This window comes from Mobula birostris, chromosome 14 (genome assembly GCF_030028105.1).
Source record: "Mobula birostris isolate sMobBir1 chromosome 14, sMobBir1.hap1, whole genome shotgun sequence".
Lineage (NCBI taxonomy): Eukaryota > Metazoa > Chordata > Chondrichthyes > Myliobatiformes > Myliobatidae > Mobula > Mobula birostris.
Window position 1 is genome coordinate 8,065,405 of NC_092383.1, and position 22,603 is coordinate 8,088,007.

The 22,603-nt window shown below is 44.8% G+C and overlaps 1 protein-coding gene across 2 annotated transcripts; it reads right to left on the reverse strand.

Moving 5' to 3' along the window:
- Positions 1-3,165: 3,165 nt before the first annotated feature.
- On the reverse strand, positions 3,166-20,362 carry LOC140209436 (calmodulin-like protein 4). Of its 2 annotated transcripts, XM_072277684.1 has the most exons (5): positions 20,226-20,362; positions 20,112-20,142; positions 10,629-10,769; positions 6,456-6,644; positions 3,166-3,701 (listed from the first exon to the last, which is right to left on the reverse strand). In XM_072277684.1, exons 1-5 carry the CDS (start codon positions 20,226-20,228, stop codon positions 3,604-3,606), a joined length of 462 nt encoding a protein of 153 aa, XP_072133785.1. In that variant the 5' UTR covers positions 20,229-20,362; the 3' UTR covers positions 3,166-3,603. The 2 variants fall into 2 exon arrangements, with proteins under 2 accessions (XP_072133785.1, XP_072133786.1); XM_072277685.1 differs by lacking the exon at positions 10,629-10,769.
- Positions 20,363-22,603: the final 2,241 nt, after the last annotated feature.

Here is a 22,603-nt window from a genome sequence, read left to right on the forward strand (position 1 = left end):
CATCATATAACCATATAACAATTACAGCACGGAAACAGGCCATGCCGATCCTTCTACTCCATGCCGAACTCTTACCCTATCCTAGTCCGACTGACCTACACTCAGCCCATAACCCTGCATTCCTTTCCTGTCCATATATCTATCCAAATTAACTTTAAAGGACAACATCGAACCTGCCTCAACCACTTTTGCTGGAAGCCTGTTCCACACAGCTACCACTCTCTGAGTAAAGAAGTTCCCCCTCATGTTACTCCTAAACGTTTGTCCTCTAATTCTCAACCCATCTCCTCTTATTTGAATCTTCCCCACTCTCAATGGAAAAAGTCTAACCACGTCAACTCTATCAATCCCCCTCATAATTTTAAACACCTCTATTAAGTCCCCCCTCAACCTTCTATGCTCCAAAGAATAAAGACCTAATCTCTAAATCCACTAATCTCCCTCCTGGCACTCACCCTGCAAGAAAACAACTACCCATTCACCTCCTTCCTCACCTCCATTCAGGGCCCCAAACAGTCCTTCCAGATGAGGTAACACGTCACTTGTGGATCTGTTGTGGTTGTGTATTGTATCTGGTGCTCCCAAAGCGACCTCCTCTATATTGGTGAGATCTGATGTAGATTGGGTGACCACAAAAAGCAGAATTTCTCAGTGGCCAACCATTTTAATCCCAATCCCAATCCCATTCCCATTCCGACATGTCCATGGCCTACTTTACTGCCATGGTGAGACCACTCCCGGGCTGGAGGAGCAACACGTCATATTCTGCCTGGGTAGCCTCCAACCTGATGGTATGAACATTGATTCGTCTAGCTTCTGTTCATTTTCCACCCTCCCCCTTCCCTCTTCTTCCATTCCCCACTCTACTCTCTTACCTCTTCTCTTCACCGGCCGTGAGTTGTGTGTCCAGAGATCTGTGCCTTTCTGGGGCTGACTCTCTGGGCATAGAGCTCGGAAAAAGAGACACAACAGACGTTTAACACCGCAAATCAATGAGTTGTTTGTTATGTCTTCCCTCTTGCTGTGAAATGTGGACACCTCTCATTCCCTTGTTAGGGAGGGAGGGAGAGAGAGAGAGAGAGCGCGAGCGAGCGAGCCTGTGGCATGTTGAATTACTGGGTGAACGAGTAGTCTTTGGGGTACTGCAAGTCTGTGTCTTTATTGATGCTTTGTTGCATACTTGAGTGCTCGGTGGAGGGTGCTGATGCTTTTTGATGATGGGGGAGTCATTGTCTTGCTGCTTCTTGTGTGTGGGAGAGAGGAGTGGGGGTGGTTTTGGAGTTCTAATGTTTAGCTGTCACTCATTCTTTGGCACACTCCTCTGTTTTCATGGATGTTTGCAAAGAACAAGAATTTCAGGAAGTATATTGTATATGATTATCTGATATTAAATAGAACTATTGAACTAATGATAAGTAGAAAAGATAATGGGCTGAGAGAAAGGAACCTCATAGGAAAGGAGGTTCTGGTCACCGAATTATCGGAAGGATGTCAACAAAAGATGCCTCACAGGTGGATAGGGTAGTTAAGAAAGTTTATGGGGTGTTAGCTTTCATAAGTCGAGGGATAGAGTTTAAGAGTCGTGATGTAATGATGCAGCTCTATAAAACTCTGGTTAGGCCACACTTGGAGTACTGTGTCCAGTTCTGGTCACCTCACTATAGGAAGGATGTGGAAGCATTGGAAAGGGTACAGAGGAGATTTACCAGGATGCTGCCTGGTTTAGAGAGTATGGATTATGATCAGAGATTAAGGGAGCTAGGGCTTTACTCTTTGGAGAGAAAGAGGATGAGAGGAGACATGATAGAGGTGTACAAGATAATAAGAGGAATAGATAGGGTGGATAGCCAGCGCCTCTTCCCCAGGGCACCACTGCTCAATACAAGAGGACATGTCTTTAAGGTAAGGGGTGGGAAGTTCAAGGGGGATATTAGAGGAAGGTGTTTTACTCAGAGAGTGGTTGGTGCGTGGAGTGCCCTGCCTGAGTCAGTGGTGGAGGCAGATACACTAGTGAAGTTTAAGAGACTACTAGACAGGTATATAGAGGAATTTAAGGTGGGGGCTTATATGGGAGGCAGGGTTTGAGGGTTGGCACAACATTGTGGGCTGAAGGGCCTGTACTGTGCTGTACTATTCTATGTTCTATAAAATAGAGAGAGTACAGAGGAGATTTACTAGAATGTTACCTGGGTTTCATCTAGTAAGTTACAGAGAAAGGTTGAACAAATTGGGTCTTTATTCTTTGGAGCATAGAAGGTTAAGGGGGGACTTGATAGAGGTATTTAAAATTATGAGGGGGATAGATAGAGTTGACGTGGATAGGCTTTTTCCATTGAGAGTGGGGGAGATTCAAACAAGAGGACATGAGTTGAGAGTTAAGGGGCAAAAGTTTAGGGGTAACATGAGGGGGAACTTCTTTACTCAGAGAATGGTAGCTGTGTGGAATGAGCTTCCAGCAGAAGTGGTTGAGGCAGGTTCGATGTTGTCATTTAAAATAAAATTGGATAGGTATATGGACAGGAAAGGAATGGAGGGTTATGGGCTGAGTGCAGGTCGGTGGGACTAGGAGAGAGTAAGCGTTCGGCATGGACTAGAAGGGCCGAGATGGCTTGTTTCCGTGTTGTAATTGTTATATGGTTACAGTATATGGTTATATGGAGAGTGGACCGTGGGAGAAAGGGAAGCAGGAGGGGCACAAGGGAGAGGTGATGGGTTTCAAAAGGTGCATTTAATGTCAGCGAAAGCAGCAGTGCCCCAAAGAAAGAGTGACAGTAAAAGTGTTAGAACCCCAAAGCCCCTCCCCATGAATCTTATTTACTCCCCCACCCACCTGGCTTCACCGATCACTTTCCAGCTTGTACCCCTTCCCCTCCTCCAACCTTCTCACTCCGGCCTTTCCAGTCCTGAAGAAGGGTCTCGACCTGAAGTGTCGACTGTTTGTGTATTGCCACAGATGCTGCCTGACCTGCTGAGTTCCTCCAGCATTTACTGTGTGTGTGTGTGTGTGTGTGTGTGTGTGTTGGTCTGGATTTCCAGCGACTGCACAGTATCTTGCAGCCATCACTCCCATCCGAGCGTTGAGCCACTGCTTCCACGCTGGTTCCTGGGAGCCCAGACTGCTGTGGAGTATTGATTTAATGAGAGACAAATGCCTTTGTTTTTCAGTTTATGTTTTATTATTAATATATTTACCGTTACCTGGCCATAGGACAAAGTGATGCTGATAATACATTGCGTTCAGAACATGGAGTGCAGTGGTGATGTTAATCATTGAGTCATAAGAATGGAAACAGTCTGTTCCACTCACTGCCTGCACTAAAATCATCAAATATCCATTTCGACTCATCCTAGACGAATACCATTTTATTGCACCCCCCCCTCCCCCTCACAACATGCCCATCATCTCCCCCCAGGGCAAAGGAGGACAGAGATCTGGATGGTCGCCAGAGAGCTGGGCACAGTTGATGGGGAACAAAGTGGATTCAAAGGTCAATTTAGGAAGTTCTCATCTTGGAGAGGGAACTAATCCCCAGTCAGACAGCAGACGGACGAGCGGAGAAATGACGAGGAGACGGGGGTTGATGAGTAGGGTTCATTGGAAGTTCAGTAATCTGGTAGTGGCAGAAGCATTGTATGGATGAAGTCCCTGTATTTCACAATTCCATTCGGGGCAACGTTGGCTTCCTGCAGCAGCTCATCAACTAAAAGAAGAAATTAAAGTGTTGAGTACAAGAGTTGGGATGTTATGTTAAAGTTGCATAAGACACTGCTGACGTCGAATTTGGAGTGTGGTAGATCAGGGGGACCTGGGAATACAGATCCTTACTTCCTTGAAAGTAGTATCACAAGTACGTAAGGTTGTAAAGCGAGCTTTTGGCACATTGGCCTTCATAAATCAAAGTACTGAATACAGGAGCTGGGATGTTGAAGTTGTACAAGATGTTGGTGAGGTCTAACTTGGAGTATGGTTTGCAGTTCTGATTAACTACCTACAGGAAAGATTATCAATAAGGTTGAAAGAGTGCAGAGAAAATTTACAAACATCTTTGAAAAAGTTGGGACTTTATTCCCGGGAGCATAGGAGAATGAGGAGAGATTTGATGGAGGTATTCAAAATTATGAGGGGTATTGAGAGATAAGTGCAAGCAGGCTTTTTTTTCACTGAGGTTGGATGAGACTAGAACTAGAGGCTATAGGTCAAGGGTGAAAGGTGAAAATATTTAAGGGGAACCTGAGGGGGAACTTCTTCACTCAGATTGTGGTGTGAGTGTGGAATGAGCTGCCAGTGGGAGTGGTGGATGCTGGTTTGATTGGAACATTTAAGAGAAGTTTGGATGAGTACAAGGATGGGAGGGGTATGGAGGTCTATGGTTTGAGTGCTAATCGACAGGACTAGGCAAGATAGCATCTTGGTATGGATTAGATGGGCCAAAGGACCTGTTTCTGTGCCGTAGTGCTCTATGACTCTACGTACAGAGCTTAGCTCAAGACCAATACATCTTTATCATTGCTGCTGCATACAAGGTATAGTCAATGCTACTTATCCAGAAGTTATTTGGTTAATTTAATGAGATCAAAGTTAATCCCACAGCCCCACCCTTCTGTCCTAACATTCCCAACCTACTCCACTCCACTTGTTGGGATGTCTCCCATAGACACCAGATGGCCCATTGTTGGTCCTGACCCTTTACCAAAGTTGTCATTGCTTTACCGGGTATGGGACGTGGTACGGGAGGTTCCCGGGTGTGTGGAAACTGCAATTAGAGGCCTCATGAGCCAAGAGGCTTTCAGCCACTGCATCGTGCTTGCGTTGCGGGCTGGAACATCTGGGACTCAAGGCTTGCTCCAGAGACTTGAGCGTGTGAACCAAACTGATGACCAGTCTCTCGTGAGAATCAACCTCCTCTCTATTGACTTTCTCTACACCTCCCACTGTCTCGGGAAAACATCCAGCGTATTCAAGAACCCCTACTACCCTGGATGTTCTCCTCTCCCTTCTTCCATCGGATAGAGGGTATAAAAGCCTAAAGGACAAGGGCAGTTTCTACCCCACTGGTGTTAGTCTCTTTTACAACAAAGATAAAGTCCTAATCTCTCAATCTATCTGTTTGCACGCGACAGCGGCCACACCCCAGTGCACCGCTTCGACTGGTGGGCTAGACCTGGTGAAGGTAGCCAGGGGCCTCGCCTGTCCTAGCATGCGAAGCCAGCTCCAGCAGACTGCGCGGATGAGCTCGACAGTGAGATCTAACGGTTAATAAAGGGGTTACTGCTATGCTGCGTGGGGAGCAAAGGGCACGACAAGGCACAGAAGACGTCATGGTCATCCACTGCAGCCAAAAAAGACGCCAGTTTGTGACGCTTGTTTGTATCACTAGATCTGGACTTCTGAGGCCGAGAGAGTGGAACTTGCCCAGTGCCTTTTCCACTTTAAAATCTCTCCCCCACAGGTTTCCTGCCATCATTGGACATGGTGGACAACCACCATTCTACAGATGTAGGAAATCTTGAGCCACACACAAACAAAATGCTAGAAGAACTCAGCAAGTCAGTCAGCAATAATAGAGGGGATAAGCAGTTGATGTTTCAGACTTGATGAAGAGTCTCAGTCCAAAATGTTGACTGTTTATTCTTCTCCATAGATGCTGCCTGACTTGCTGAGTTCCTGCAGCCCTTTTGTGCATGTGTTTACGATAAAGATGAAATCTTAATCTAACGATCTGTTTTAGTGCTCCTGTCTGTGGGATCTTGCTGTGTACAAATTGGTTGCCAATTTCCTACATTACCACATTGACGACTAAAGGTGGCACATCGGTAGTAAGAGATTGTTGAACCTCCTGAGCGTGTTGAATATGATATACACTGAGTGGCCACTTTATTAGGTACACCTATACACCTGCGCATTAATGCAAATATCTAATCAGCCAATCACGTGGGAGCAACTCAATGCATAAAAACATGCTGACATGGTGAAGGGGTTCAGTTGTTGTTCAGACTAAACATCAGAGTAGGAAAGCAATGTGATCTTTGACCATGGAATGATTGTTGGTGCCAGATGGGGTGGTTTGAGTATCTCAGAAACTGCTGATCTCCTGGGATTTTCACATACAACAGACTCTAGAATTCACAGAGAATGCTGCAAGAAACATCCAGTGAGCAGCAGTTCTGTGGGCAAAAGCAATTTATTAATGAGAGAGGTCAGAGGAGAATGGTCAGACTGCTTCAAGCTGACAGTAACTCAAATAACCACTGTGTTACAACAGTGGTGTGCAGAAGAGCATTACGTAAGGCACAACACGTCGAACTTTGAAGAGGCTGGGCTTCAGCACGAACATACACTCAGTGGCCACTTTATTGGGTACAGGAGGTATCTTATTAAGTGGCCACTGTGTATAAATGCAAATCTTTCTCTGAGAAGCTGATAACTCTGTAGGTGATTTGCCTTGTTTGCTCACCTTCCCTGTTGGTCAGTTTCTCTCCCATCTGCGTCAGCTTGGTCCTCAGCTCGGTGGCGGTGATGAAACCTGCTTTCTCCTTGTCTGCCATTAACATGGCGTCCAGGATCTCTCTCCCTGGGTCCTCTTGCTGCTGTTGTTGGTGGATGATGGTGAGAAAGGTTGAGAAATCCAGCTCACCACTGCGTTCTGGTGCCAGGAATGAAAGGGTTAACATGTGAATAACTTTTGATATCTCTGGCCCTGTACATACTGGAGTTTAGAAGAATGAGGGGACATCTCATTGAAACCTATTGAGTAGTGTAGATAGAGCAGACTCAGAGAGGATTTTTCCAATAGTGGGTGGGTCTATGATCAGAGGGCACAGCACCAGGAAAGATGGACATCCCTTTCGAACAGAGTTGAGTAAGAATTTCTTTAGCCTGTAGACTTTATTGCCACAGACAGCTGTGGAGGCCAAGTCATCGGGTATATTTAAACCGGAGATTGACAAATTCTTGATGAGGAAGGGTGTCAAAGATTATGAGGTGAAGGCAGGGTTGACAGCAGGGGTACCCAAACTTTCTATGCCATGCAGCCTTACCAATAACCAAGGGATCCGGTGGACTCCAGGTTGGGAACCGCTGGTTGAGAGGAATAATGAATCAGCCATGATGGAATGGTGGAACAAACCTGATGGGCCAAATGGCTTAATTTTGCTCATATGTCCTCAGGTCTTATGGAAAATACAAGGAATCCAAGGTGACCAGCTCTACACCAGCCTCACCTGTCCCAGTAGCCTCTGAGTCTAGGCATGTGTCTCCATTACCGTGCTGTTCCCCTCCTTCTCTCCCTATTGACATACGCACATATTCCCACGTGCCACGTCTTGTGAAGTGGGATTCCAGTAGGTTTTTATCTGCTGGAGCGTTATCGGAACAGGAGATCTCAGCTCTCACTTCATCATGCTTCAGTAGCATCTGCTCAGTAATCTCTCCATTCATAGTCACCGAGAAACAGCATGAAAGCAGGCCATTCAGTCCACTAAATCCATGCTGGCCATCAATCCATTTACACTAGTCCTTCATTAATCCCATTTCACTCCCCCCACTCCCATCAACTCCCTCCCTCCATTCCCGATTCTAGAACTCACCAAAACACTAAGGGACACTTACTGCCGCCCATAAATCTACTGACCCTCTCAAACTGAAGCACTTGGTGGAAACCTGTGCAGTCAACTTTCAAAGTAAGTCAATTACCAGCATACATATACGTCACCACATACAACCCTGAGATTCATCTTCTTGCAGGCATACTCAATAAATCTAACGAATAATAACCATAACAGAATCAATAAAACACCACCCAACTTGGGCATTTGACCGGAGTGCAGAAGACAACAAACTGTGCAAATACCAAAAGAAGAAATAATAGTAATAATAAATAAATAAGCTATAAATATTGAGAACGTGGGACGAAGAGTCCTTGAAAGTGAGTCCATTGGTTGTAGGATCACTTCAGTGATGGGGCATGTGAAGTTGAGTGAAATTATCTCCTTTGGTTTAAGAGCCTGATTGCAGTGGAAGGGAGAATGTGCAAACTCCACCCAGACTGTACCTGAGCTCAGGATCAAACCCAGGTCTCTGGTGTTGAGAAGCAATGGCTCTACCAGCTGTGCCATTGTGCCGAACGTATGCTAACTCCCAAACTAATTCTCATTCACCCATCATCGTCTGTGCTGAACTGTTAAGCAACAGTTTGGTTTTAAAATTCTCATCCTTTCTTCATCATCTCTCCCTATCTCTGTAATCTCCTCTGCTCTGCACTTTTCTACTTCTGATCTTTCAAATCATCCCTGCTGTGCAAGCCATGATCACTGCAATGTCCCTTCTGCTGCCAAGGATCCAGGTTCTGAAGTGACATTGCCAAGAGAGTCCTGGTTAGGCCACACCAAGGGGTTGAGCGAACGATTCTGCTCAACATTTTACACAGAGGATTCACAGGCCTTACAGGACTTATCTTGCTTCTGGTAAGAAGGTGGCACGCTCCAATGCAGCGGCTTCTATAGGGTCAACCAAAGGTGCTATTATCTTTTTTAAACATTTTTTTTTATGATTGTAAGACCCTGCTGAACATTAAGAACTTAAAGCATCCCATCAGCGAGTCACTCATTGGCAGAGAAACTAAAGGAGCTGGACTTTGTGCCGACCGCGATGCTGCCTGCGACAGAGAGGCTTCAGTGCGCAAAGGTGGTGTGCAGTCTCACAGCGGGTGAATGCCTTTGTCACTTTTCTAGTGATTGCAAGACCCTGTTTTTATATTAATTAATTAATTTATTTATTTATTGAGATGCAATGTGGAATAGGCCCTTGCAGCCCTTCGAGCCGTGCCGTCCAGCAACCCCCGGGTTTAACCCTTGTCTAATCACAGAACAATCTAATCAAATTACCAATTAACCAATGAACCAGTACGTCTCTGGACTGTGGGAGGAAATTGGAGCACCCGGAGGAAACCCACGCAGTCACAGTGGGACATTTGTGGTTTGGAGTATTACAAATCCAATTTATTGGTTTATTGTGTTATACAGCGGGGAAGATGTTTGGCCTCGGTTGTAGCGAGGGCTAAGTCTCAAGCCGCAGTGTCGCCTGTTTGCAGCCACCAGGAGGAGCTGTTGGAGTCAGATGGTCCTGGAAGCACCATGGCACAACGTCCATGCTGCCCCCTAGTGTTTGCTGATCAGAAAGCAAGCTGTACTGTGTTTGTCTACAGACTGCTGCAACCTTCATGAACTCAGGGACTTGGACTATATATTTTTTTGTAACTGTATTTTACTGATATCTTATATGTGATATACGTGCCATGTGCTGTGTGTGACTGTTGATACTGTGTTTTACACCATGGCCCGGGAGGAACACTGTTTCATTTGGCTCTATTCATGGGTGTTCATGTATGGTTGAGTGACAATTAAATTTGAACTTGAAGGTGCAAGAAAAGTATACAAATCATAAAAATTAAACGGCTGCAATTATTAAGGAAGACGGATTATGCTGAGTTCTCTTCACCAGGAAAGCTGACAGTTTAAGATTGTTAAAAGGAGTTGATCAGCCAAAATAAGACCATAAGACATAGGTGCAGAATTAGGCTATTCAGCACATTGAGTTTTCTCCACCATTCAATAATAGCTGATTTATTATCCCTCCCAATCCCATTCTCCTGCCTTCTCCCCATAACCCTTGTTGCCCTTACTATTCAAGAACCTGTCAACCTCTGCTTTAAACGAACCCAATGAATTGCACAGATTCACCACCTTCTGACTAAAGAAATTCCCCCTTATCTCTATGCTTCCCTTTGTTAGGATTAGGCTTTCCTAACCCAGAAGTCTGCCACTTATAAACCTAACTGGTAATTTAGGAGAAAGATGTATATTGAGGGAGGGCTTAGAATATGGAGCTACAAACAATCTCTGGTGAACCTTAGGAGGCCGAACAGCATCTGTAGGAGGAAAGGCACTGTCAACATCTCGGGTCAAAACCCTGCGTCAGAGCCGAATATACTGAAACCATATGAGTCTCAGTCCCCGGGGAAGGAGCTGTGAGGGTTGGTAGAGATATGTTCAGGTGGAAGACAGCGAAGAGAGAAGGGGCAGGACCGGGCCAGAAAAAGTGTCAAGGTGCTCAACAGAGAAATGCTGGCAGAGTTTCATTGGGCTGAATGGCCTGGCTTGTGCTGTAACTCGAGAAAAATTCACCAATTAGCTTTATTTGTCTATTAAGACCATAAGACATAGGAGCAGAATTAGGCCATTTGGCCCATCGAGTTTGATCTGCTGTTTCATCATGGTTGATCCAATTCCCCCGCTGCCCCAGTCTCCAGCCTTCTTCCCGCAAACCTTCATGTACTTCAAAAACATAGAATGGCCAATGACCAGTCCGAATATGACCTAGGGGCAGCCCGTATGTGCCGCTGTTCTCCCAGCACCAACCCAGCATGCCCACAACTCACCCTGACCGTAAGTTGTTGGAATGTGGATGGAAACTGGAGCCCCCCGAGGAAAGGTACACGGTCACGCGGAGAACGTACAGTCTCCTTACAGGCATCGGCAGCAATTGAACCACCATCAGTGAAAGCTGGCGCAGTAATGCGACGCGCTAACCGCTAGGCGGCCGTGCCGCCCCACGGGAAAGTCGGAGGTACCTATGTTATGGTGCAGCAAATGTCTCTCCACCTCGCCGGGAGTGGGGCTGGTCCCCAGGCATCGCAACACCGTGATCAGGTCCCCAGAAGAGATCTTGCCTTTCCGCTTTTTGTCGTACAGGGAGAAGCATTCTCTGAATTCTGAGGAGACAAGATGGGGTGAGTCACAACACGAGCAGTCAGCTGCCTTGCAAGGCCTCCCTACACGTGAGACGCGCTGTTACAGCAGGGCCGCTTTGGTCCACGTTTTATCCTGGTAAGGAGCGGGTATGATTGATGTTACCTCTGTATCTATACACTACAATATCTGGTCGCTGCAAACACTGAGGCCATCTACAACTTAATTGCTACATGAGAGCAGTCTACATCTGACAGGCATTTGTAGAGATATGATTACATGTCAGGTGAAGTCAGTATGGCTTTCATTTCAAATATATATACCGCAGGAGCAAGCTGGGTGAAGTACATAGTCACTGAGGATTTAACAATAGTTTATAGGAAGGAGGTTTAATTTTGGGCTAAGTCAAGGGCTCTCAATCTAGACTCCATGGACCTCTTTCTTAATGGTTTTGGCCCATGGCATAAAAACGGTTGGGAACCCCTGGGCTAAATATTTCTGTTTATCATCCCAGCAACGCACATGAAATGACTGAGGACCTCAGCAGGTCAGGCAGCGTCCGTGGTGAGGAATAAACAGTTGATGCTTTGGGCCAAGGTCCTTCATCAGGACTGGAAAGGAAGGAGGAAGAAGCCAGAACAAGAAAATGGGTGGTGGTGAAGGATGACAAGCTGGCAGGTGATAGGTGAAGCCAGGTGAGGGGGGTGGGGGAAGGTGGGTGGTGAAGTAAGAAGCTGGGAGGTGACAGGTGGAAGAGGTAAATGGCTGAAGAAGAAGGAATCTGATAGGAGAGAAGATTGGACCATGGGGAAAAAGGGAAGGAAGAGGGGTACCAGACAGAGGTGATGGGGAGGAGGAGGGGTGAGAGAAAAACCAGGATGGGGAATAGAAAAAGAGAGAGGAGGAGATATTACTAGAAGTTAGAGCAATCACTGTTCATGCTTGGGTTAGAGGCTACCCAAACGGAATAAGAGGTGTTACTCCTCTGTCCTGAGAGTGGCCTCATTGTGGGAAGAGAAAAGGCTGTGGACCATCATGTCCGAATGGAGATGGGAAGATGAACTGAAATAGGCAGGCATCCGTTAGGTTTGGTGCATCCCTCTGACACTCCCACGTCCTACCTCCAAGCCTCTGTTGCTATTCCCACTCTTCCCTCTGTATCGTCCTGTACTGTTCTATGATCGATGCTCACCCCTCCTCAGCTGGACCCACCTGTCGCCTGCCAGCTGGTTTTCATTTTTATTGATTTGGAGATACAGCACGGCCCAACAAACCTACACAGCCCAATTACACCCATGTGACCAATCAACCGTATGCCCTTTGGAAACAGGAGCCCCAGGAGGAAACCCAGGCGGTCACAAGCAGAACGTACAAATTCCTTACAGACAGCTGCAGAAATTGAAGCCGGGTTGCTGGCACTGTAACAGTGTTGTGCTAACCGCTATGCCCCATAATGCAATTCACTGGTGATCTATTTCAGCAATTTTTTTCCCCTATTCTGAACCTCCTTCCCAATGACAGCAGCGAGAAGAGAGCACGGTCTGGATGATGGGGGTTCTTGATGATGGATGCTTATTCCTTGTAGAAGTGCTCAACGATGGGGAGGGCTTTACCATGATGGGCTGGTCTGTATCCACTACTTTCTGTACACTTTTATCTACACTTTCAAAATCTGCCGGCATTATTTTCAGTGTGTTGGTGTACCCGTACCTTGTTTTTTCTTTCAATAGTTTTACTAATATTATATAAATTGCATAAATACAAATACAAAATTCATAAGGATACAAGTAATACAAATTACGTTACATTTAAATCACAGTAATACGATCACAGTATCCCATATCCCAAATCAATCATGTAGAAAAAAAAGATTGAATTATGAAATGAAATAAAATAAAATAATTATATTTTATTAAAAGAAATCTACCCCCACTACCAAAATGAGCTGGTTAGTAAAAAAAAGAGAAGAGAAAAAAAAGAAATACCTCACCATATAATATTATAATAATAATGGCTCAGATCCATACTTTAATAACAGTTCAAAGATTATGAAAATAATTCAGAAAGGGTCCCCATGACATTAGAAAATCATGTTTAGAATCAGAAATCGAACAGCGAATCTTCTCTAGATCAAGGTACAACATAACATCAGATAGCCATTGAACATGAGTGGGCGGGGCAGCCTCCTTCCACTTGAGCAAGATCACCCTCCTGGCCATAAGAGACATAAAGGCCAATACCCGCAAATTAAATGGCTTCAGTTTAGTTGCACTATCCTCGACAACACCAAACATGGGAGCCAAAGGATTGGGCTTAAAACTAACATTGAAAAGTACAGAAAAAATTTGAAGTACATCTTTCCAAAATTTTTCAAGGCTTGGACATGTCCAAAACACATGAAGTAGTGTGGCCACTCCATTAGTACAGCTATCACAGTAAGGGGAATTATCTGCGTAGAAACGAGAGGCCTTGTCTTCAGAAATATGAACTCTACGTACCACTTTGAATTGTAATAAAAAGTGACGAACACATAATGATGAAGAATTAATCAATTTAAAAATAATCTTCCATTTGTCTTCAGATATGAAAATCTGTAAATCCTTTTCCCAGTCTCCTTTAATTTTATTTAAAGAGGCCTTTTTCAGTCCCAACAGTAGACCATAAATGTAAGATATTGAACCGTTGTCAAAGGGTTTCAGATTAAAAATTGTATCTATTACATTCTTATCTGGACTTGTAGGAAATGTATGTAATTGAGATCTTGAAAAATCTCTAATCTGTAAGTATCAAAAAAAGTGGGTATTGGAAAGGTTAAATTTCGTTGAAAGTTGCACAAAAGAAGAGAGATTCCCCCCATCAAACAACTCTTGAAATCGTTGAATACCCAATTTATCCCATTCTTTAAAAGATAAGTCAATTAAAGATGATTTAAAAGAACAATTAGAGAAGATGGGACTTGAGAGGGAGAATCTCAATAAACCAAAATGTTTTCTAAACTGTAAGCAAATCCTCAAAGTATGTTTGACCACCACCTTGTCAGTTAGTTTATTTAAAGATAAAGGAAGCGAGGATCCAAGTAAAGAAATAATGGAAAATTTCATAACAGAGTTGACTTCCAAAGAAACCCATGTAAGGCAATTCTTATGGCTAATGTAATATATCCAGAATGTAATATTTCATATATTAACTGCCCACCCGTATCTTTATGCACTATTCTCTGTGTGACGTTATTAAAGAGTGAATGAATGTGTTTAGAGATACAGCACGATACCAGGCCCTTTGTCCCTATGAGTCCATGCTGCCCAATAACACCCATGAATGTACTAATCCATACATCTTTGGAATGTGTGAGGGAACCAGAGTAGCCAAAGGAAATCCACGTGGTCACGGAGAGAATGAGCAAACTCCTTATAGACAGTGGCAGAATTGAACCTGGGTTGTTGGCGTGTTATACCACTGTGTCACCTAAAGAGAAAAAATAATTAAACTTGACCCCCCCTTCCCTCCACCTCTTTATACTGGGTGGCTCCCCTCTAGCTTTCAGTCCAGATGAAGGGTCTTAACCCAAAACGTCAACTGCCTATTTTCCTCCACAGATACTGTCTGACTTGCTGAGTTTACTTATTTATTCATTTATTTATTGAGATACAACATGGAATAGGCCCTTCTAGCCCTTTGGTTTGTGTTGCCCAGCAACCCCCCAATTTAACCCTAGCTGAATCACGGGACAATTTACAATGACCAATCAGCTTACCAACCGGTACGTCCTTGGACTGTGAGAGGAAACCAGAGCACCTGGAGGAAACGTGTGTGGTCACCAGGAGAACGTACAAACTCCTTACAGGCAGTGGTGGGAATTGAACCTCAGTTACTGGTGCTGTAAAGCATTGGGCAGGTCTTCCAGCATTTTGTTTTCTTTCTGTATTCCAGCATCTGCAGTCGTTCGTGTCTCCATCTGAACTCATGCTGGGATCAGTCTAGTTCATGTTGAGGACTCCGATTCCTCATGTCCCATCCAGGCCCGAGACACCAGATAATTATAGTCCCTCTGCTTCTGAAAGCCCTCTAGGCTATTGACCAGTAACAAATTGGGCTTCATTTTGAGATGATGGAGGTTTATTTTTTAATATAAAAGTCAAAGGTTTCACTCTCCAAACAGAACCCACTTCCACTTCTCATTTCAGAATCAGAATCAGGTTTAATACTACTGGAATAGTATTGTGAAATTTGTTGTTTTGAAGCAGCAGTACAGTGCGATACATAATTATAAAGTTATAAATTGCAATAAAACTATATAAGATTAAAAAAATATATATATATGGAATAGAAGCCATCAGATTTCTGAATGAACATTGAACCCATGAACACCTCCTCACTACTTTTTTTTCTCTTTTTGAACTACTTATTTAATTTAATTTCTTAAATATATATATACTTCTTACTGTAATTTATAGTTTTTTGTTATTATATATTACAATGTACAGCTGCTGCATACCAACAAATTTCGCCAACATAAACCTCATTCGGACTCTGATTCTGAAATGAAACAAGTGGTGCAAAAACAGAGCAACAGAAATAGTGAGGTAGCGTACATGGGTTCATTGCCCCATTCAGAAATCTGGTGGCGGAGGAGAAGAAGCCGTTCCAAAAACTCGGAGTGTGTGCCTTCGGGCTCCTGCACCCCCTCCTTGATGGTAGAAATGAGAAGAGGGCAAGTCCTGGGTGGCGGGGGTCCCTAATGATAGATGGCGCCTTTTTGAGGCATTGCCGTTTGAAGATGTCCTCTTTCAAAGCTGCATCCAGCTGGTAGGATCGGGTGTCCTGAACTCAATAATAAATTACCTCTGACAGTTATCAAAGGGACCACAACAAAGCAGAGCCCGAAGCAATTTGATATGTCACTAATCTACAAAACTGTTCCCTTTCACCTGATTAAATGCCTCTGGGTGTAATTGTTTCTGTTAGTCTCAGTATAAGGAATACCATGCATTATGTTTAATGAACTTGTTGTAGTTTCTTTCCCACCACCGCTGCAGAACACCTCAGATTCCTGTCCCCTGATTACCAATGGCTCAGAGTTTTGGTACTCACCACTGCCAGCTCCTCTCCTGACAATCTGACCCCATGGAGATTGGAGCTTTTAATTCGAGGTGTGACTCCTGTGGGATAATGTGGGGTGGGTAGGGAACCTGTCTCATCCAGTGGGAATTGGGGAAACCATCATCCAATGGATGCAGCAATGGTGAAGTGGACGGGGCTGGGTCCATGAGTGCCCACTCACATCACAGGAAGGGTGTAAGTGGACAATATAACTAAAGGCCCGATTGATGACTTCAGGAAGGTGGAGGTTTTCCTGCCACTGTCCGTAAGGTGTTTGTCCACTCCCCCCGTGACCGCTTGGGTTTCCTCTGTGTGTTTCAGTTTCCTCTCAATTTCCAAGGACACTCTGGCTAGAGCCTGGAAGTTGTGGTCTTGCTACATTGGAGCTGGAAGCATGGTGAAACTCGCTGGTTGCTTCCCCCCCCATTGCTCCAGCGTATCCTCGGACTGTGTTGGTCATTGACGCAATGATGCATCTTACTGTGTGTTTCCTTGTCTCGTGCATGTATGACAAGTAAAGCTAATCGTAAACACTGGAATGTCTGCAGATGCTGGAGATCCAGAGCAACACACACAAAATGCTGGAGGAACTCAGCAGGTCAGGCGGCATCCATGGAAATGAATAAACAGGTGACGTTTCGGGCCAAGACCCTTCTTCAGGAGTGGAAAGGAAGGGGGGAGACGCCTGAATATAAAGGTGGGGGTGGAGGAGAAGGAGGGTAGCTGGAAGGTGATAGGTGAAGCTAGGTGAGTAGGAAAGATAAAGGGCTGGAGAGGAAGGAATCTGATAGGAGAGCTAACTTTAAACAAAGCTAATTTCTTTAAAACTTTAATCTTCAAGATGGCTCCTTCCCCTCTGCCATCAGAATTCTGAACCCATGAACACTACTTCAGTTTTAATCTTGGTCTGTCTTGTGTTTCTGTGATATCATTCTGGAGGAACATTGTATCATTTTTTAATGCATGCATTTCTAAATGACAATAAGTGAGGACTGAGTGTCCTCATAATCTAATCTAATCTAAACTATTATTCTTTCTTTTTGCACTAATTATTCATTTTTAATATATTTCATATTGTAACTTCTATTATTTTTTATGTATTTCACTGTAAACCAACAAATTTCATGACTTATGCCAGTGATAATAAAGCTGATTCTGATTCTGATGAAGGTGAACATGTGCCAGTCTACACTGGGGATCCACAGTGACGAGAGTCGACAGCTTTAAACTCCTGGCTGTTGAAATATTGGATGAACTGTCCTGGGGCCAGTGCAGGGAAGGCTTGCCATGACTCTACTTTCTTAGAAGGCTCAGAATGACACCAAATACACTAATAAACTTCTGTCGAAATACTGCTGAAAGTATCCTGACTGGCTGCAAAATGGTCTGGTATGGTAAATTGAAGTCAGGAATGTAAGAAGCTTCAGAGAGTTGTGGACTCTGCCCAGTACAACACAGGTACGTCTCTCCTCACCATTGATAGTATCTGCAGGAGGTGCTGCGTCAAGAAGGCAACATCCATCATCAAATCTGGGGTATGCCATCTGCTTACAGTTGCCATAGGGCAGGAGGTCCAGAAGCCTAAAGTCTTTCACCACCAGGTTCATCAGCAGCTTCTTCCCTTCAGCCATTCAGTTCTTGAACCAATCAGCACAATCCTAATCACTAACTCAGTATAACAACACCACAACCACTTTGATTATTTTGCCCTGAAATGGACTAATTGTGTCCTTTCTTAGATAATTTTTGTGAATGTTGCTGCCGCAATTAAATTTTTCATTGCCATGTGTATATGACAACAAAGTTGACCTTGACCTTCGATGGATGGTTGAGCTTCGTTCATTATGCGCCATGTCGTATGATGTGGGCAGTCATGGTCTTTTCATGACCATGATTGCTCTTGGCAAATTTTTCTACACAAGTGGTTTGCCATTGACTTCTTCTGGACAGGGTCTTTACAAGATGGTGACCCTAGCCATTTCCAATACTCTTCAGAGATTGTCTGCCTGGTATCAGTGGTCGCATAACCAGGACTTGTGACAAGCACCAGGTGCTCATACGACCATCCACCACCTGCTCCCATGGCTTCACATGACCATGACAGGGGAGGCTAAGCTGGTGCTACACCTTGTCCAAGGTGATCTGCAGACTAGCGGAGGGAAGGAATGCCTTACACCTCCTTTGGTAGAGATGTACCTCCACCCCACCACCCCAACCTGGTCAAGCAGCTTGTTCAATAGGAGCTGAACTGATTACTGATCCAGGCTGTACTGATTAGATCTGGGACACCAGTTGGAATTTAAAGAACATGAAAGGATCCCTGGATTCTAATCCATCAGCCTGGTTGAGTGGTTGCAGATTGACCAGGAGACCAGGAGCATTTCCTGTTTGGGATCACTCACATCCTTAATTTGACACACCCTGCGGTATAGACAGCTCTGAAAGTGTGGCCTTCTCTCGGCAGTAGAGTTCTCAGCCAGGAGTGTTTTCTCAGGCACTTACTCAATAATCCTGCATCTGGTCCAGGAACGGCAGGTTGTCTGTGAAAATGGTATGATCAATAGAAAAGGCTTCCCCATGACTGAGGCACTTTGGATCGAGCGTCCAGTGTCAAAAAGCACCCGTGTCCTGATCTACAACTCCGAAGATCCTCACCTTGTTGTGGTGGAGAGCCTTGTGAGCTCCTGAGAGCTCAAGAGCCACATTGTCTGTAGCTTAGCTCCAGGTAGGGTCACCCAAGGTCAAGGGGGAGCTTCCATTCAAAGGGCAATCCAACCAAGATCGCAATTGTGGAGCTGGCAGAAGATGATGACACATCACATGGCAGTGAAGAAGAGGAAGGCTGCAGCAGATACGGGACCCTAGTTGCCTTGCTTTCCATGCCACTGGAGGCTGAGCCCGATCTGTCAAGGGTCATTTGGTGGTTGCCCGTGCATCAGCCTCCCTACTTTAAACATAGTTACACACAGGCACTCTTCATTCAGGGAATAACCCCTTTGAAGAACATCATACTTGACTCCTGAGATCACACTGGTGCTGCTACTACATCCCGACAGTCATCAAGGAATTCAGGGTAAAACTGTCTGGTACGGACCAAGCAACAAGGACTCACTCAGCCCCCAGTCTGTTATAGTTTTTGATCACTCACACTATTTGATGTTTCCTGGTCTCGCCTTCCAAAGTCTCCATTTTTGCTCCTTTCTTTATTATCCAAGGATGCTTTAGTGAAGAGCCTTGGAATTGTTTGGCTCATGACAGGTACAGTATAAGCACAATTGCAGGCACCTTTCTTTGTGCAGAGCATAACTCCAACCACTGAAACGTTTTCCCTTTAACCCCCCTGACACATTTCATCCCTTTCCATCTAATTACCCTCCAAACCTGGTTCCTGCATCTTCGGTTCACTTTCCTACCCCTTCTCAAAGTTCAAAGTAAATTTATTATCAAAGTACATATATGTCGCCATATACAACCCTAAGAATAATTTTCTTGAGGACATACTCAATAAATCTATAGAATAATAACCATAACAGAATCAATGAAATTTGAGCGTTCAGTCAGTGTGCAACAGACGACAAGCTGTGCAAATACTGATGGCAGCAGTGAGAAGAGAGCATGGCCTGGCTGCTGGGTGGTGGGAGTCCCTGATAATAGATGCTGCTTTCCTGTGACAATGTTGATGTGCTCAATGGTGGGGAGGGCTTGTTCTGTGATAGATTGGGCCATACCCACTACATTTTGTAGGATTTTCCATTCAAGGCATTGCTGTTTCCACACCAGGCAGTGACGCAGCCAGTCAATATACTCTTCAACACACATCTGTAAAAGTTTGTCAGAGAGGGAGAGGGAGAGAAGAAGAAAATAAGTAGCGGAGAAAGAGGACAAAACTGGTGAAGTAGTGTTCGCGGGTTGAGTTAATGTCCATTCAGAAACCTGATGGTGGAAGGGTAGAAGCCATTCTTAAAATTTTGGGTGCATGCCTTCAGATTTCCGTAACTCCTCCCTGGTGCTAGTAATGAGGAGGCCTTGCATCAAGGAAGAATGAATAGAGACAAGGAGATACTGACAGCTCAAAGAGGAAGGAGGTTTGACCAGGTTCTGCAGTGGAGGGGAGGACACAGAGGAGTCTGAGGAGAGAGTTCATGGATTTCAGTGTAACAAGAGGGCTGAGGCTAGGTACATATCCTCAGACTGGAGGCAACTCAAAGCACTTTAAAAAAACTGGTGAAGGAAAACACATAACTTGTAGTAAGGGTTATACTCACCCTGGATTTGATTTTGGGTAAGAAACTTGGCCTGAAAATGAGAGGAAGAGAAAATTATTGTGTCCACACCAGCAACTTTGTCAAAAGCACAAACATTCTCCTGAGTTATTTTACCATTGTGCTTTCTTTCCCTGCTTACTGTTTTCTTCTCTTACTTCTTAGCCGTGTGTTTGTTGATCTGGGTGTGATCCGAGAATGCCTGACATAATCCCTGTCTATCTCGTTATTGTCTAAAGTCCTCCAATCCACAATGAACAATGCTCTCTGGATGCAATAAATACTCTGGTTGCTGTGGTGACAGGATCAGGCTTGCCACAGGGTCAAATTCCAGCAACCAGCTGCCAGTTCATCTGACGCACAAACACGCACAGCACTCAAGGCCCAAACGCACACATACAAAACACTAGCACACATAAAATAAATAGACATGCAAATATACAGACATGTACATAGACACGCATGCAAATATATACAACACAAGTACCGACGAGGGGTCTCGGCCCGAAACGTCGACTGTACCTCTTCCTAGAGATGCTGCCTGGCCTGCTGCGTTCACCAGCAACTTTGATGTGTGTTGCTGCAAATATACAACACCATCATCATTATGTGCCGTGTTGTATGACGTGGGTGATCATGGTTCTTTGACCACAATTGTTCTTGGCAAATTTTTCTATAGAAGTAGTTTGCCATTGTCTTCTTTTGGGCAGTGTCTTTACAAGATGGGTGACCCCAGCTATTATCAATACTCTTCAGAGATTGTCTGCCTGGTGTCAGTGGTCGCATTACCAGGGCTTGTGATGTGCACCAGCTGCTCATACGACCATCCAGCGCTCGCTCCCGTGGTTTCACGTGACCCTGATCGGGGGGGTGGGCACTAAGCAGGTGCTACACCTTGTCCAAGGAGTGCCTTACACATTTGGTAGTCAGAGACATATCTCCACCTTGCTACCCATATGCAAATATACACACATGCAAATAAGAACATATGCAGATGTGAATACATGCAAATATGTGCACGCATATGCAAATTGACACATGGAAATACATCTACAAGCAAATAAAGAATATGTAAATCTCCTTGGACAGTACATCATCAGGCTCTATTGTAAATCAACAAGCAGGTGTCCACAGCATGACATTGGGTAAATGCAAGACTGGGGGTCACTAAAGACGGAGATGCAGTGAGTGATGCCCTTCGTGACACTTGGAGCCTGTCTGTGCATTGGGCACAAGTATCAGCTGAGTATTTGGGAGAAAAGCTGCACAAATATTAATAAACCTCACAATGTAGAATGCCGGATGCACTCAACAAGTCAGGCCATATCAGAGGCAAGACAACCAGAGACAATAGGTGGTGGATCAAAGGGGTGGTGAATTTCTGAGGAGGTGAATTTGTGCAATTTGTTGCCACATGCAGATGTGGAGGCCAGGTCGTTGGGTGTATTTAAGGCAGAGGTTCTTGACTGGACATGGCATCAAAGATTACAGGGAGAAGGCCGGGAACTGGGGTTGAGGAGGAGATAGAAAAAAGGATCAGCCATGATGAAATGGTGGAGCAGACTCAATGGGCCAAATGGCCCAATTCTGCTCCTATATCTTATGGTCTTGTGGTCTAATAGGGTGGACACACCTGGGGTGCTTTCTCTGAAGCGTTGGAGGCTGAGGGGAAATCTGAGAGACGTCTATGAAATTCTGAGAGGCAGAGATAGGGTAGGCAGACAGAATCTTTTCCCCAGGGTAGAAGTGTTGAATACTAGAGGGCGTGAATTTACCATGAGGGGGTGAATGTTTAAAAAGGATGTGCAGGGTAAGTTTCCACACAGAGAGTGCTTGGACTGAGCTTTTGGGGTGGTGGTGGAGGCAGAGGTGAGAGAGGTGTTTAAGCGGCTTTAAGCCTGAGTGTGCAGGGCAAGGAGGGACATGGATTAACACATACAAAATGCTTGAGGAACTCAGCAGGCCAGGCACCATTCATGGAGAAGAATGAACAGTTGACGTATCGGGCTGTGACCCTTCATCAGGATACATCATCGTCATTAGTTCCTGGTTCAGGAGCCTGCTGGTTGAATGGAAATAACTGTTCCTGAACCTGATGTTGTGAGTCTTGAGGCTCCTGTACCTTCTTCCCGATGGCAGCAGTGAGAAGAGAGCATGGCCTAGATGGTGGGGGTCTTTGATGGTGGATGCTGCTTTCTTGTGGCAATGTTCCTTGTAAATGTGCTCAGTGTTGGGGAGGACTTTCCCTGTGATGGATTGGGGCGTATCCTAATTGTTCAAGGGTGTTGGTGTTTCCATACTAGGCTGTGATTTAACCAGCCAAGACACTCCGCACTGCACACCTTTAGAAATTTATTGGTTTTAGATGTCATACCAAGTCTGCACAAACTTGTGAGTATTTAGAGACACTGCTATGCTTTCTTTTTAATAGCGCATATATGCTGAACCTGGGACAGATCGTCTGAAATGATAATGCCGAGGAATTCAAAGTTACT